At 39.0% G+C, this 17,909-nt stretch overlaps 1 protein-coding gene across 4 annotated transcripts in view; it reads left to right on the top strand.

Annotated features, from left to right (window-relative positions):
- The window catches only part of RALBP1 (ralA binding protein 1), a 60,776-nt gene that overhangs the window by 39,625 nt on the left and 3,242 nt on the right, over positions 1-17,909 (top strand). For all 4 annotated transcript variants that reach the window (XM_046025005.1, XM_046025003.1, XM_046025004.1 and 1 more), the window contains 6 exons: positions 2,483-2,832; positions 4,296-4,457; positions 5,602-5,733; positions 10,923-11,030; positions 16,720-16,841; positions 17,476-17,599. In XM_046025005.1, the coding sequence (XP_045880961.1) occupies positions 2,483-2,832; positions 4,296-4,457; positions 5,602-5,733; positions 10,923-11,030; positions 16,720-16,841; positions 17,476-17,599 (998 nt within the window). The remainder of the gene's footprint in view (positions 1-2,482; positions 2,833-4,295; positions 4,458-5,601; positions 5,734-10,922; positions 11,031-16,719; positions 16,842-17,475; positions 17,600-17,909) is intronic.

Below are 17,909 nucleotides of genomic sequence, written 5' to 3'. Positions count from 1 at the left end.
TGATTTTTTTCTTTTTTCTTTTTTTGGGAAGGGACAGGCATCTTTGATATTTGGGGAACCCTTTACCTAGTCCCCTAGTTAGCATGTCATTGTTTAAGAGTATTCTAGCTAATATGTTAACCATTTTCTAGAAAATAAAATCCACAAATTAGGCATTAAATTTGAATTATAACTCCTTAGTAATATGAAAATAAATACATTTAAATGAATTTGAAAATTTGGCTTTTATTTTATTTTATTTTTTTAAGGATTTTATTTATTTATTTGACAGAGAGAGAGAGCACAGGTAGGCAGAGTGGTAAGCAGAGGGAGAGGGAGAAGCAGGCTCTCCACTGAGCAGGGAGCCTGATGGGCTTGATCCCAGGACCTTGGGATCATGACCTGAACTGAAGGCAGCTGCTTAATGGGTGAGCCACCCAGGCACCCCCCAAAATGTGACTTTTAAAGCTAAGTAACGATGAAAAAACCCTAATTAATGATTAATTGATTTGTAAAGATTTAAACAGTACTGGCATAGTTGCTTCTCTCACAAGAGTTCAATAGGCAGGAAGGAATTTTATTGGAGGTGAAAGTTTCTCTGAAGAGTTTCTACAGCGTTCAAAGGATTCTTTTGTTTTTGACCTATTTTTGATGTTTGCATTCTTTTGGAGAGTCAGAGTTGCAGAACTCCTCTCTTTGTGTGTCAGAGTGTTCAAATGGAGCTGTTCCCCTGATCATTGACTCCTGGAGGCTGAGCTTCTGCTTTGATCAATTTTTTATTATTTTTTAAGCTCTGACAGTGTGCTGCATTCTGGATTAGAGTTTATGGCTGTGACTTTTCTTTCTTTGAATGCCCATAACAATACTGTTTTCTGCTGGAAAACAGTATTTTTGTTTTGGAAAACAAATTTTTGGCTCTTATTCATATGTAAGTTCCAGTTTTAGAACAAATAAATGTCATTTTGGACATGCTGTTTCTTTACCTAGGATATTCTGTTTGAAGTGTCCAGTTCTTAAAAAGAAAACATTTTGATAATTTCAGAGTAACAGCAAACCAGACACATATTTTAATTGTTTACTTGTGCAGTTTTCTGGGTAGGCAGATGGGGGAGAAAAATTAGATACATATAAGTAGAGAGAGGAGGTCTTTGCTAAGAATTTTACTTGAAGTTGTCACTCAAGAAAAAGGGAATTATTGAGGCACTGAGGTGGCTTAGGCAGTTAAGCATCCAACTCTCAATTTCGGTTCAGGTTGTCATCTCAGGGTTATGGTATTGACCCCCACGTCAGGCTCCAAACTTGTTACCAAGTCTGCTTATCCCTCTCCCTCTGCTCTTCCCCTCCTCCAATAAATAAATAAATAAATAAGATCTTTAAAAAAAAAAAAAAAGAGACTTATTTTCTTTTTCAAAGTGACCGTTATACAAAAATAAGCTTTGTCTTCTTACTTTCATACTTAGAGTTATCGATTTTGTCAGTGCTGGATAAGTTACAGACTTATTGTAATGGAAGGTTTTCACACAAGATAAGGAATGCCAAAGCCCGGACCTGAGCACTATTGATTATAAAATTCTGTTCAGATTAGATGGCACTGGAGTATCTGCACCGACCGTTACTGTCTCTTGGCCTTACTCTGTGGCTTGTTTCAAATAATTGGCCTAAAGTTTTGAGTATTAAACACAGCAGAAAGCTACCTTGTACTTTCATGAATCCATATCACTTAAATGCAGATTGGCCTTAAGGACTTGAAAACTTACAAAATGTTTGAAAAACAGTCATTTTGTGTGTCAGCGTTTCTTTCTGTCCAGTAAGAAAAGCAGAACAATTAGAAACCCAAGTTTCACTTTTTTTGGTTCTAGCTCTGTTTCAGATTAAGGAAACAACAATTGAAACTTAAAAATAGAAATCAGATGGGGATTATTTAATGGACAAGATTTTTCAAAGAGTGTGTTTTGACAGCAAATCCACCTTTTGCATTTACCACACGTTTGCTTATAAAAAAATAATTATTCACAACTTTTTGGAGACATTTATAAATACTGAGTTCTGTTTTGTGTTGTCAGTCTTGTGACTTGTTAGAAAAGGCAGTTGGTCACTCATGTGGAGCAAGATTTATGCTTGGATTGTAGTTGAATGTTTGCCTGAATTTTTACCTACCTAGATTTAAACTTAAAAAAAAAAAAATGCCCCCAAGTCACTTGGCATGTTTTGAAACTTAAGATAATCTGTGATTGCTCTGATGTTTTTTTCCTAAGTATTGAGTTTCCGTTATTTAGCTTTTGGTTGAATTCACCCACACAGTGTGGTCTTTCGTATTACTTTCTTCGTAGAGGAATTGTGCACACCTTGAGCAGATAAATACTTCATAACTAGAGGTTTGTTATTATCATATTGGCTCTCCCCAGATCTCCCCCGAGGAGTGGGTGCCGTGCTAAAAAAAAGCTGTGTTTGATTATTTATATTTTCTTGATACTCTTTCTCTTTGGAATTTGAATGTTTTTAGGAATTAAATCAAAGGTGGATGAGCTGAAAGCGGCCTATGACAGAGAGGAGTCTCCCAATTTGGAAGAATATGAACCTAACACTGTAGCCAGTTTGTTGAAGCAGTATTTGCGAGACCTTCCGGAGAATCTGCTTACCAAAGAGCTGATGCCTCGCTTTGAGGAGGCATGTGGGAGGAGCACAGAGAGCGAGAAGGTGCAGGAATTCCAGCGCTTGCTCAAAGAACTGCCAGAATGTAACTATCTTCTGATTTCTTGGCTGATCGTGCACATGGACCATGTTATCGCAAAGGAACTGGAAACAAAAATGAATATACAGAACATTTCTATAGTGCTCAGCCCAACGGTTCAGGTACATGGCCTTCTCTGTGCACGTGCCCTCTGACGCTGACCCTGGGGAGTGTTGGAGACATTTTCTGTTGCTGGGTCGCATACAGAACAGTTAACCAACAAACGTAGACGGTAGATTAGCCTGAATTATCGGTCTTTTTCTTTCAGGATATGGACAGTGTCATCATATGACCAGCGTGTAGCTTTGTAATTTGAGTATTGTACAGTCTTTGGTGGGGGTTTCTAAACCAGTTTCTGATGACAGTGATTGTCATGAGTAGAGGGGAAGCCCGTGGTACCCATGATTACAGAGTTCATCTGTAGAATTTCAAAGATTTATTTTTTCGAATAGCACTATTGCCTCATTATATCATGTCCACATATCAGACTCAAGCACAAGGGGGCCTAACATCATTTGTTTGGTCAGGGACTTAACCTGGTGATTTCATTCATAAAGATAGATCCTAGGGAAGGATGTTACAGAAATTTAATCTGAGGCGGCATTTCAGGGAACTGGGTAGTGTGTTAATTGGTGTCTCTTTACAACATAAATATTTGGCATTTGTTTATTGCTCTTCACTTGGTGCTGGCACAGAGCATATATTTTCCTTTAATTAGAATTATTGATATTTTATTGAGGCCAGACACAAAAGACAAAAAAATGGAGTGATGGTTGTATTTTTATTTTAAGTTCTCTTTTTGGCCAATATACTAGGTTATTGTCAGCCACTGTTATAATGCACAGTTGTAAGAGGGTATTTTCTTACACTTCACTGTTCATTGATTGTGTTTAGGAAGTAAAATTTTTCTCAGATTTCAGTTTGATCATTCAGACTAGTCAGGCTTTCAGAGTTTGGTAAATATTACATTGTTACTTGATATTACTATATTGAGGACAATTATTTCATAGAAGGTTCAAGTGTATTGTGAGTGTTAGGTAGAAAATAGTTAATGTCCTGATCTCCTAGCATATGAGCATCATATTTAAACACTAGCTGTGCACAGCTGCCCACAAGGCATCGTTTCTGGAGTCAGGGTTCTTGCACTCAGCCCAGCTTGACACCTGCAAGTGCTCTTACTTCCTTCGTGTTCCTCAGTGGATCTACTTGTGTGTGTTACAAGGTCCCAGAATAACTTGAGAATAAAGAACACAAGATTTTAAAAATCAATTCATATTTTATTGCTAAAAAAGAGCAAATTGATGGCCAGGGACTTCTGCATCCTTTCTCCTGTCCTTCCCCCCCTGCCCCCCAGTTCCTTGTGGTGCTGGAACACCCGACTGAACTCCTGCTGCTTTTCCGTTCTTTCTTTCAGTTGGCCATTGATTAGCAAAGCATATCTGGTCACTACTGAGGAAAACTGTCATCCCTGTGTCTAGGATTAAAGGATGTACTATGCAACAGATACAAAATTAAATGAAATAAAATGATAATTTGAATAGGTTTTTTTTTTTTTTTGCAAATCTTTTTATTTATTTTTTCTTAGATTAGCAATCGTGTCCTATATGTGTTTTTCACACATGTGCAAGAGCTCTTTGGAAATGTGATACTAAAGCAAGTGACAAAACCTCTTCGATGGTCTAACATGGCCACTATGCCCACACTGCCAGAGACCCAGGAGAACATCAAGGAGGAGATCAGAAGACAGGTGTGTGTGCTCAGCCCCATGCTTCAGCCCCAAAGAGCCAACCTTTGCTCTGACCATTTTGGATGATTACGATGATTGGTAGTGATAATTAGTAGAAGCAGTTCTTGTTCACTGAGCATTTGTGTGTGTCTGGAACTATGTTAGACACATTGTTCATGGCACACAGAAGGCAGACATTTCTGTCTGGCACTTTCATGCCAGTGAAGTGAGAATATTGTAGAAAGAACACAGTTTTGAAATCAAAAGACCTGGCCTTAAGTTCTCCCTAGGTTTCTTTTTTTTTTATAAATTTATTTTTTCAGCATAACAGTATTCATTGTTTGCACAACACCCAGTGCTCCATGCAAAACGTGCCCTCCCTATTACCCACCACCTGTTCCCCCAACCTCCCACCCCTGACCCTTCAGGTTCTCCCTAGGTTTCTGATTAACAGAACGATTTTTAGACAGATTGCTCAAACTCCGTAAGCCTTGGTGATCCCATTTTAAAATGGGTCATTTTGTGGTTTGATGTGAAGCTTATTACCATAAATGAGATAATGCTGACAGGCACGTTGTAAGGAGTCCAAAAATGTTAGCTTATCTGGACAAGGTTGCTGTTACTAGCCATATTTTACAGATACAAAGAAATTTGGGGAAACTAAATATCTGACCCTGTGCCACATGGTTACTGAACTATAGAACCGGGATATGACCCAAATCCTGTGCTTTTCCACTGTGCTACTTTGATAGAAGACATAGTTTATTTGGTTGTGTGTGTGTTTAGCAAAACTGATTAAGAAATTCAAGACTGAGAAATCTACTTATATTTGATGATTATTATGTCTTTTATTTGCATACACGTTATCAAATTCCTATTTGATTTTCTTTCCTTTATCTACTTTGAGCTCCCATTATTAGTTGTTGATAGGAAGGGATATGAACAAACTGTACTCAACCAATGTAAATTAATGATGAGAACCCAATGTCCAGGCAAAAAAGAATTTTTCAGTCATATACTTGAAAATTAATTCATGCCATTATTTCGTTCCCTTAGTGATAAATGAAAGATAGTTGGTTGTACATCTTGAGAAATTGCATGTGGATGTGGTTTTAAGATGATAAGACATGGGACACTACTCAGTGTGTGGCATGTTGTCTTCTAGGAGTTTCTTTTGAATTGTTTACATCGAGATCTGCAGGCTGGGGTAAAGGATTTATCTAAAGAAGAAAGATTATGGGAAGTACAAAGAATTTTGACAGCCCTCAAAAGGAAACTGAGAGAAGCTAAAAGACAGGTGAGTAAATTTGTCATTTTGGTATATCATGTTTATAATGGAATATAAACTGAATGTGCTGGAATTTTCTTTATATACTATTTTAAGGTAGTCCCTTTTGAAGATTTATTTATTTGACAGATAGAGACACAGCAAGAGAGGGAACACAAGCAGAGGGAATGAGAGAGGGAGAAGCAGGCTCCCCACTGAACAGGGAGCCCAATTTGGGGCTTGATCCCAAGATCTCCGGATCATGACTTGAGCCGAAGGGAGACACTTAACAGCTGAGCCTCCCAGGCGCCCCAGTTAGTTTCTTTTAAAAACATGTTTCCTGAAGTGAAGTTCCTGATGGGAAATTTATTTGCTTAAATGTTCCCAGTTAATGATTATATACAGTTTGATACCAGGGAAATGTTTAATTTAGAAAGTTGCTTTTTTTTTTTTTACCTTTTAATTTATTTATTGATACTTCGTGTGATACTGTAATCAATACTTTCATAATCTAATAGATACATATTTGGCCAGTAAGAACCTCTCGAGTGGCTCCAGTGTTCTGGCATGCACTCATCAGTTTTTGAGGTTTCCTTTCTTTCTGGCACAACAGAATGTTCGAGGTTTATCTTGTATTTTCTCTAGCCCAGCCCTGCAGTTGGCTGTTTGTCCAAGGAGCCATGGTTCCTTTCAGTGTTTAGAAATGAAGATCTGGGTGCTCCGGTGTGCTCACGGCTCCTGTCATAGCAGTTTCAGGCCCTCAGTGAACACAGCTGGAGAATAAAACACACACACAGAATATGAAAGTCGTGAAAGACGAAGGGTGAGGAACTATTCCACAGACCACACAGACACAACAAAGTACAATAAGTGGACCTTGTGTTGGATCCTGGGCAGTTTGAAGAAGTGTTAATGAAAGACACTTGGGATAACTGCTGAAACAGGCTGGACTAGAAAATTGGGTCAATCTTAAAATGTTCTTATTTTGATAATTATACCATATTAATATGAGTGTGTTTATTGTTTAAAAAATCTACACTGAAATATTTAGGTGCATGTGCCCCTTAGTGGCTCAGTTGGTTGTGTCTGACTCTTGATTCTGGCTCAGGTTACCATCTCAGGGTTGTGAGATCAAGTCCTCTGTCAGGCTCTGCACTGGGCATGGAGCCTGCTTAAGATTCTCTCTCTCCCTCCCTGCCCTCCCTCTCTGCCCACCCCCATTCTTTGTTAAAAACACAAAAAACAAACAAAAAAAAACCCAAAAATGTTCAAGTGCATGCTCAAAGAGAAGATGTACAAACAATAATGGGGTGAAGCATCAACAACTTTTTAATCTGTGAAGCGTAATAGGGAATCAGTCTGCTGTTCTTGTAATTTAAGTAAACTCTGTGCCCAGCATGAGGCTTGAACTCAGGACATTGAGATCCAGAGTGGCATGCTCTACCAACCGAGCTGGCCGGGGCCCCTTGGATGTTACCAAAGTAACAAAATATAAAAAGCACCTTGTAGACTGACTAGCTGACAACCTAGGCTATTTCTGCAGGCACTGACTCAGTTCACTGAGATGACCCAGTGCTGGCCTTGTTAATGTTTGACCCATGGTATTCAGTAGATAAATGTGCAAGTCATGATTTTATCAATGAAGAGGGACAAACATTTTCTTAAGAATAAAGCTAAAACAACCTGTATAACTTTCTTAAAGCTTTACTCCTAGAGTGGGGTTTAAATGCACAGTCCGGATGGAGAGCCAGCCGGGTGCCCATGTAGTAACATCGTTAGTGGCATCAAAGAAGGGGCGCTTGGGTGGCGCGGTCGGTTAAGTATCTGACTCTTGGTTTCGCCTCAGGTCCTGATTTCAGGGTTGTGAGATCTAGCCCCGCATCAGGCTCCGAGCTCAGCCATAGTCTGCTTAAACTCTCTCTCTCCCTTGACCCTCCTTCCCGCTCTGTCTAAAATAAATAAATCTTTAATGGCATCAAAGAAAATGTATGTATAAACACCTACATTTTGTTATAGGCAAAGGTAGTTTTGGGGAGCTAGGAACTGAAAGTAGTTTCATATAGCTGCTAAATTTCATCCTAATAGGGAATCTCTCCAGAAAGAAGTTGTTGTTGTTGTTGTTTTAATTAAACAAATGATTTTACTGACAGGTGTTTTGTCATTTCCTGCTTGGTTGTACTTGTAAACAGAAGCAGTTGGATAGTGAGACATTTCCGAGACTGCTGGGGAATTGGAGGCCTTTGAGTCAGCTCTTTGGAAACACAAAGAGGTACTGAAGATTAGGAGGAGTTTTATTCACCTAATAATAGGAAAACTAGTGTGTGACTTCTGATAAGGTTGGGGTACACGAGTCAGACTTTTGATCTCCTCGGGCTCAGCGTGTGGTGCTTGGCTCTGAGCCTGTAAGTTGCTCAGCCACACTGAGGCTCAGATCTCAGATCTCTGGCTGGTCTTACAGTCCGTGTGCAAATTCAGTGCCAGGCCCCAGTGTTACTTCTGGGCAACATTAGCATTCATCAGACTGGGAGAGTGTACATTTATGTGGAGTTAGCTTCATCAGAAAGGAAGCATTCATGGGATTTTTCCACACATGCACTCCAGGACTGGCTGTACTAGCAAAAGCCTTTGTGTATTTTTCTTCCTCCTTTTCTCCTGCTTATCAGATTATCTATCTTTCGTTTCCTGGCCTGTTGTCATTATTGTCCCCTTCCTGCTTTAGCCTGGAATCAATGACTGACTGACTGACCTCGTGGGTATAATTGTGAACCATGTCGCTTTGCCCACCAGACTCTAAATGAAGGGTCTCAGACCTATGACAGGGATTATGTGTGTTTGGTTTTCATTACTCTTACTTCTGCTTCTCCCTTGGAAAAAGGAGTTGTGACAGCGCATAGAAAGGGATAGATTACCTTTGTCAGTTTTCTTCATGCTCTCTTTTTATACGTGCTCATTCATTCATAAATTTTCAAGAGATTCTGTCAAGTTGATTTCAACTTTGAGGAATAAATTACTTCTATTTTTTTATTCCCTCCCTATGCCCATCCAGGAATAAATTACTTCTAAAGAGAAAATAAATTTATTTTTAAAATAAAATAATAAACTTATTTTTAAAAATTATTTTTCCAAAAAATAAATTTAAAGATAGAAGTAATATAATTCATTATGGTAAGAAGTAAGAAAAACTACAAGATCATAATCAGTAAATGCAGAAAAGCATTTAGCAGAATTCAGCACTTATTCATGATAAAAGCTTTCAACAAATGTCATTCTCAGCCTGACATAGGGTGTCTGAAAAAATCTGTGGTTAATTTTGTACAGAATGGTGAAAGTCTGAATGCTTTCTCCTAAGATTGGGTATAATATTCTGCAAAAACACATACCTGATAAAGGACTAGAATATATTAAAAGACTCATAAGACAAACAATTCAGGGTTTTTTTAGACTTTATTTTTTTGGAAGCAGATTTAGGTTCACAGCAAAATTGGGAGGAAGGTACAGAGATATCCTGTATATATTCTGCTCTCCCACCAGAGTATGGTACATTTGTTAGCATTAATAATTCAGTTTTAAAAAGGCTAAAAATTTTAAAAATTTTTAAAAAAGGGCAAAAAGTTGAAAAGGCACTTTTCCAAAGATCATGTACAAATGGCAAATAAGCACGTGCAAAGATGCTCAATATCATTAGTCATTAAAGAAATAAAAGTTGAAGTCACAATGAGATACTACTACACACCAATGAGAATGACTAAAATTGAAAATACCAGGTATTGGGGCGCCTGGATGGCTCTGTCAGTTAAAATCTTCCTCTTGATTTTTGGCTCAGGTCATGATCTCAGGGTCATGAGATTGAGCCCTGTATCGGGCTTCTAGCCTGCTTGGGATTTTCTCTCTTTCCCTCGCCATCTGCCCCTCCCCTCTGCACTCTCCCCCTCTTTTCTCCCTCTCTAGAAAAACAAGTAAAAAACAAAAAACAAAAACCCAGGTGTTGACAAGAACATGGGGCAACTGGACCTCTCATTGTTGCTCTTGGTAATGTAAAATGGTTTAGTAATTTTGGAAAACAGTTCGGCAGTTTCTTACAAAGTTAAACATATGGTTACCAAATGACCAAGCAATCTCACTTTTAGGTATTTAAAAGAAGAAAGCACATGCCCACACAAAACATATACATATGAAATGTTCATAACAGCTCTAGTTAGAATAGCTCAAAATTAGGAAGGACCCAAATGTCCATCAGCTGGTGAATGGATGAACAAATTGGTGTTTCATGGCATATTACTCAGCAGACTACTAATACAAACAGCAAAATAGATGAATAGTTTAAAAAACCAGATGGGATTGGGAGGGAGACAAACCATAAATGACTCTTAATCTCACAAAACAAACTGGGGGTTGCTGGGGGGAGGTGGGATTGGGAGAGGGGGAGCGGGCTATGGACATTGGGGAGGGGAGGCGAACCATAAGAGACTATGTACTCTGAAAAACAACCTGAGGGTTTTGAAGGGTCAGGGGTGGGAGGTTGGGGCAACCTGAGGGTTTTGAAGGGTCAGGGGTGGGAGGTTGGGGGAACAGGTGGTGGGTAATGGGGAGGGCACGTTTTGCATGGAGCACTGGGTGTTGTGCAAAAAGAATGAATACTGTTACACTGAAAAAATAAATAAAATGAAAAAGAAAAAAAAAACCATCATTCTATGTGAAGGAAGCCACATATAAAAGATTTCTTATGGATCGACTCAATTTATATGAAACTCAAGAAAAGGGAAAACTATAGCAATGGAAAATAGGTCAGTGGTTGCCAGGTGCCAGCAGATGGTGAAAGGTACTTTGTGTGGTGATGGGAATTTTATATCGTGATTGTGGTGGTGGTTACTTGGCTGTATTCATTCGTCAAAATTAATTGAATTGCATACTTAAAATTGACACTCTCCCCCCCAAAAAAGTATCACAGGATATAATTTTATATGGATGGGTTCCAGAAATGGTGAACACATTAACCAGAATTGAACATTGTCATGGTGCAGCCACAGACTAAGATCCGCGTGTTTTCTTCCAAGCCCAGTTAACAAATCCTCCTCTATCCAGATAGTTCACCTGGCTGTTACTGTTACTTTTTCAGCTCTAGGAAGTGGGAAGGAAACTTCTAAATGGTGATGGTGTGAAATTGTTGAATATGTGTTACATTTGGGCTGGCCAGTTCTTCATTTGTCTTCTTTGAACAGGAGTGTGAAACCAAGATTGCGCAAGAGATTGCCAGTCTTTCAAAAGAGGATGTTTCCAAAGAAGAAATGAATGAAAATGAGGAAGTTATAAATATTCTCCTTGCTCAGGTAAGCTAACTTTTTTCTTCTGTTTTTTAAAATCCTTTTTAAAAAATAAAAATTGTACATATTTAAAGTGTACAGCATGATGATTTGATAGGCCTATACATAAGAGAAATGATTACTACAGTAAAGCTTGTTAACATTGTCTTCTCATCCAATTACCTCTTTCTTTTATGATGGGAGCACCTGAAATCCATTCCTTTAGTGTATTTCCAGTATTCAATACAGTATTATTAACTATAATAATAGATACTCTGGATCTCTAGACTTACTCGTCCTTTGTAATTGCAACTTTGTATCTTTTGACCAATATCTCTTCTTCATCTCTATCCCCCAGCCTCTGGTAATCACTGTTTTGCTCTCTACCATTGTGAGTTCTACTTTTTTTTAAAATTCCACCTAGAAGTGAGATCATACAGTCTGTCTTTCTCTGGCTTTCTTCATTTAGCATCATGTCCTCCAGGTTTATCCATGTTATCCTAAAATGACAGGGTTTCCTTCTCTCAGGGCTGAATAATACTCCAGTGTATGCGTCTATACACACCCACGTCTTTATCCATTTGTGCATTGGCCACTGAGTTGTTTTCATCTTTTGACTATCGTGAATAATGCTGTAGTGAACATGGCAGTGCAGGTATCTTTTCCATATCCTTTTCATTTTCTTAGGGTTTAAACCCAGAGGTGGAATTGCTGGGTCATACGGTAGTTCTGGTTTTTGTTTTTTTTTTTTGATGAACCTCCATTCTATTTCCCGTAATGGCTGCCTTCAGTTTACATTCCCACCAACGGTGTATGAGTTCCATGCCAATGGTTGTTTTTTTTTGTTTTTGTTTTTGTTTTTTTAAATAATAGCCATCCTAACAGTTGTGACGTTATATCTCATTGTGGTTTTGATTTTCATTTTCCTGATAATAAGTTATGTTGAGCATCTTTTGATATATCTACTGGTGATTTGTAGGTCTTCTGTTTAGAAATGTCTGTTCAGGTCCTTTGCCAATTTTGAATTGGGTTGGTTATATTCTACCTGTTGAATTGGTTGCATTCCGTAGAAATTTTGGAATATTCACCCCATATCTGATGCGTGGCTTGCAAATATTTTCACCTATTCCATAGGTTGTCTCCTTACTCTTTTGACTTTTTCCGTTGCTTTTTAGTTTGATGCCATCCCATTTGTCTGTTTTTTGCTTTAGTTGCCTGCTTTGGGGGGTCATATCTAAAAATTCATCGCCTAGACCAGTGTTTTTCCTGAAAAACCAATGTTTTTTTCTAATAGTTACATAGTTTAGGTCTTATATTTAAATTTTTAATTCTTTATGAATTGATTTATATATATGGAATGAGGTAAGTGTCCAGTTTTATTCTTTTGCATGTGGAAGACATGTTTCCCTGCACCATTTATTGAAGGGATGGTCCTTCCCCTATACGTGTTCTTGACACTTTGCAAAGATGAGTTGGCCATAAATGTGTGGATTTATTTTTGGGTTCTCTGTTCCACTCTGTTGGTCTCTATTTCACCAGTAACATACTTTTTTTAAGTAAAGCTTTTGAAATCAGTATACTTTGAAACCAGGTAGTATGATGCCTCCAACTTTGTTCCTTTTGTTCAGGATTGCTTTGATACGAACAGCCTGTTTTGGTTCTGTATAAATTTTAGGATTGCTTTTTCCTATTTTTGTGAAAAACACCATTGGAATTTTGAATCTCTAGATCTCTTTGCGTAGTATGAACATTTTAACAATATTATTTCTTCTGATCATGGGATATTTTCCCATGTATTTGTGTCTTCAGTTTTTTCATCAATGTTTTAGTTTTAATAGATCTTTTACTTCCTTGGTTAACTTTATTTGAAATATTTTATTTTCTGGTGCTATTGTAAATGGGATTTTCTTAATTTCTTTTTCAGATAGTTTGCTAGTATACAAAAATACAGTGGATTTTTGTATGTTGATTTTATATTCTGCTACTTTACTGAATGGGTTTAACAGGTTTTTTGTTATTTTTGGTAGCATCATTAGGGTTTTCTATATATGAGGTCACATAGTCTGCAAACAGAGCCAATTTTACTTCTTTCCAGTTTGTATACCTTTTATTTCTTTTCCTTGTCTAATTACTCTGACTAGGACTTCCAGTAGTAAATAGTAAGTAGAAGTGCGAGTGGGCATAATTGTGTTGTTCCTGATCTTAGAGGAAATGCTTTTAACCTTTAACTGTTGAGTATGATGTTACCTGTGGGCTTGCCATATGTGGCCTTTATTACAATCATCTGTGTTCCTTCTATACCCACTTTGTTAAGACTTTTTATAATGAGAGGAAAAACTTTAATTTTGTTCAATGCTTTTTGGCATCTACTGAGAGTATGGTCATAGGATTTTTTTATCTTTCATTCTGTCAGTGTGGTGTATCCCATTTATTGATTTGCATGTGTTGAACTACCCTTGCTCTCCAGAGGTAAATCCCACTTGATCATGTTGTGTGATCTTTTTAATGTGTTGTTGAATTTGGTTTGCTGGTATGTGTTGAGGATTTTTGCATCTATGTTCATCAGGGGTGCCAGCCTGTTACTTTTGTGTAGCGTCTTTGGCTCTGGGACGAGGGTAATGCTGGCCTTGTCAAAAGAGGTTTGGGAGCATTTTTAAGTTTTCTTGGAAGAGTTGGAAAAGGATTGGAATTATTTCTTTAAATATTTGGTAGAATTCACTTGTGAAGCCATCTGGTCCTGGGTTTTGCTTGGTTAGGCAATTTTTGATTCTTGAGTCAGTCTTTGTACTGCTCTGTTCAGATATTCAGTCTTTTTGATTCAGTCTTGGTAGGTAATATGTTTCTAAGAATATTTCCTTTCCTTCTAGGTTATCCAGTTTGTTGGTGTAAAAATGCTTATAGTAGTCTCTTAGAGTGTTCTGTAGTTCCGTGGTATCAGTTGTAATGTTTCCTCTTTGATTTGTGGTTTTGGGTTCTCTCTCTCAGTCTAGCTACAGGTGTGCTATTATTATTATTATTATTATTATTTTTTGAAAAACCAGCTCTTAGTTTTATTGATCTTTTATATTGATTTACTAGTCTCTATTTCATTTATTTCTGCTCTGATCTGTGTCATTTCCTCCCTTCCACTAATTTTAAGGTTAGTTTGTTCTATTTCTAGTTCCTTGAGGTGTAGAGATAGGTTGTTTCAGGGCTTTTTTCTTAGTGAGGGCATTTGTACCATAAACTTCCCTCTTCGAGTTGGTTTTGCTGGATACCGTACTTTGGACATGTTGTGTTTCCACTTTGATTCATTACTAGATGATTAGATTTCATCTTTGACCTGTTGCTTGCTCAGGAGTGTGTTGCAAGACTCTTAATGGTAATCATATATTAAATTTGAGAAGCTCAATTACAGAGGTGTGAATATTTTAAAAAAAGTTGTAAGATGATTTGGTAGCCTGAGAGGGATCATGCCTGTTGTATTTGTTCTTACCTTTATGTGGCATTTCCTTAAGTGTTCTGCTGGAGAAAGAAAATACTACCTTCTGCTGATTACTTTTTACTGGACACTATTCTAGGTGCTTAATCTTTTTTTTTTTTTTTAAAGATTTTATTTATTTGACAGAGATCACAAGTAGGCAGAGAGGCAGGCAGAGAGAGAGAGAGGAGGAAGCAGGCTCCCTGCTGAGCAGAGAGCCCGATGTGGGACTCCATCCCAGGACCCTGGGATCATGACCTGAGCTGAAGGCAGAGGCTTTAACCCACTGAGCCACCCAGATGCCCCCTAGGTGCTTAATCTTATCCACACACAGGTCTGAGTTATATATGTGTTTTCCCCAATTTACAGATTAGTTGTATTTCTTCCATATTAATAAGATTGGACTTTAATAGTTCTTCCTGACCACAAAGTTTGGGATTCTTAAAATGTAATAGTACAGATTTTTTTTAAAAAAAAGATTTTATTTATTTGACAGTGAGAGAGAGAAAAGGAGAGAGCATAAGCAGGGGGAGAGGCAGAGGGAGAGGGAAGAGGAGGCTTCCCGCAGAGCAAGGGAAGTCTGACATGGGACTCCATCCCAGGACTCCGGGATCATGACCCAAGCTGAAGATAGCGCCTTAACCAACTGAGCCACCCAGGCACCCCATCACAGTACAGATTTTATCTGATTGTTGTTGCTGATAATATGTTAAGATATTCTGATTTTATTCTTTGTGGTTGAAAGTTGTTGGAGATAACTTGTTTTATTTTTCATTGATCTGACAAATAGTTCTTTAGTATCTATTATTCTAGGTGTAGAGCTGAAGATGAGCTCCTCTCAATTTTCTCTCTGAACTTCTTAAGTCAACCTTACTCTGTTCTGGAATCTTCTAGAGTTTAACCAGAAATGAATGAAATTCTAGGCTCTGACAGCAGAGTCTGTACTCCCAGAAATCCATGAATTTGGGATACCTAAAGCCAGACAAGTTCCAGGCCTTTTCTGTCACTTGAGAAAGACCATGTTTTGCCTGTCAGGGACACATAGCTCTTCCCCTGAAGATAAGATGAGGTTCCAGATTATGTCTTTATTTCAGACTTTTCCAATCTGATATTTCTCAGCACATTAGTTTTACTAGGTGCACTATGGTAAAGGGAAGGCATCTGTGTTTAGAAACCCGTGGGGAAGGAACACTGCATATTCCATCTCCAAGAGCTCACTCATGCTTGCCAGAGGCTATGAATGGTTCTCTCTAGAAGCTGACCACCGTGTCTTTCAGGTTTGATCACAGGTGCTTCTCCTCTGGATACCTAGGAGTTGGGAAGGAAATACTGTAGACCTTTGCCTACAACTCTTTGTTCTCATAGCCATACATTTCTGCCTCTGACATTCTGGTTTGGTTCTTTTTTCTGTGTTGGAGGAATTGGGTAGATCTTCCTTCCTCCCACTTTGGTGATTCAGTTTTAGAAATGCATATTCTGTGAAAGCACAATATTTACTGTTTATCATCTCTGGGGAACATGTGTTGAGGAGGATGGTAGCTTTTGGTGAAGAGAAAAGATTTCCTCTGGGAACATCTTGCCTTTACTAGATCTGCTTTAAGGTGATACTGATATCAGCTCTGTATTTCCTGATCCCAGTGCACGGTCAAGGGCCATCTTGACCCTGAAACAGACACTCCCTTTACTGAGAGGTGGGAAGGCGTTCAGAAGGGACTGCGAATCAAAAACAGACATAGTCACTTGACCTTTGGCTTTGTGCCCAGTGTGATGGCCTCATAGGGAACTTTTGCAAAATGAGGACATGGGATTCCTAAGTGGCATTTTATGTCTTTTTTTTTTTAAAGATTTTATTTATTTGACAGACAGAGATCACAATTTTATTTATTTGACAGACAGAGATCACAAGTAGGCAGAGGCAGGTAGAGAGAGAAGAGGAAGCAGGCTCCCTGCTGAGCAGAGAGGACCCAGGACCCTGGGATCATGACCCGAGCCAAAGGCAGAGGCTTTAACCCACTGAGCCACCCAGGCACCCGGCATTTTATGTCTTGAGAAAAATCTAGACATCCCTCCCAGAGAGTCTTTTCTCAGAGAGCCTTAACATTAAGGAAATAGGATACAAGCTTTGTAGTCCAAGCCTTCCCATAACTTGTGTTATGTATGTATAGGGCTAAAGAATTCAAGGGAACAATGTCCCAGAAAAGTGACATCTCCTAGACTCAGACTTTCAAAGGTGTTCACCAGTGGTCTTTATTTCAGGAGAATGAGATCCTGACTGAACAGGAGGAGCTTCTAGCCATGGAGCAGTTTCTGCGCCGACAGATTGCCTCAGAAAAAGAAGAGATTGAACGCCTCAGAGCCGAGATTGCTGAAATTCAGAGGTAAAGGAAAGCAGAGGGTTTTAAGTTTACAAGAATATTTAAATATAAACATAAAATTGTTTTAGCTCTCAGACTTTCATACAAAAGAACTAGGCATCCAAATCAGTCATCTTTAAGTTTCTTTCTCTTTGTTTTTAAAATTTGAGAGAGACCGTGTGTACACAATTGGGGGTGAGGGAGAGAGACTCTAAATTAGACTCTGCAGAGCATGGAGCCCAAGCAGGGTCGAGTCCATAACCCTAGGATCATGACCTGAGCTGAAACCAAGAGTGGGCACTCCACTGACTGACCACCCACGCGCCCCTAAGTTTCTTCTTCTTCCTTTTTTTAAAAAAGATTTAACTAATTAATTAATTTGACAGAGATTACAAGTAGGTGGGAGGGGGGAGCAGGCTCCCTGCTCAGCAGGGAGACTTGATCCCAGGACCCTGAGATCATGACCTGAGCTGAAGGCAGAGGCTCAACCCACTGAGCCACCCAGGTGCCCCCCCTAAGTTTCTTCTTGATTAAGCCTTAAGAATGGTGCTGTATTAAGCTGATTCATGAAAACCTGGTGGATCTAAAAGAAGGGTAGGAAGGAAGCAGCATTCCTTCCTCTGCTCACTGTCCTTTTCTCTTGAACTCCCGCCCGCAGCCGTCAGCAGCATGGCCGCAGTGAGACCGAGGAGTACTCCTCAGACAGTGAGAGTGAGAGTGAGGACGAAGAGGAGCTTCAGATCATCCTGGAGGACTTACAGAGGCAGAATGAAGAGCTAGAAGTGAGCACCAGCTTCCCAAAACTTGTAGAGGCCACCTCTTTCCCTTAGAAGTCGTCTTTTCCTTGGGAAACAGTGGGGAGGCTGAGTAGAGAGGAGTTTAGGGGACATCTCACCAGAGTGTGCAGGGCGTGAGTTGGTCCTGGCCGAGCACACAGCACAGGTGTGACCTCACCAGGCATCCCTGGGTGTGGTGACTCCCACTTACGGGGAAGTCTCGCCTGACTGTCCTTGAACAGTTGTGGAAGATATGGGCTAACTTCCAGAGATGAACAGAAAGAGAAATGCTGGTGGAAGAAGGAAAAGTTGCCTG

The sequence above is a fragment of the Meles meles genome, chromosome 12 (assembly GCF_922984935.1).
Source record: "Meles meles chromosome 12, mMelMel3.1 paternal haplotype, whole genome shotgun sequence".
In the NCBI taxonomy this organism is placed as follows: domain Eukaryota; kingdom Metazoa; phylum Chordata; class Mammalia; order Carnivora; family Mustelidae; genus Meles; species Meles meles.
Note: the sequence above shows the minus strand (reverse complement) of the source record. Positions and strands in the feature narration are given on the sequence as shown.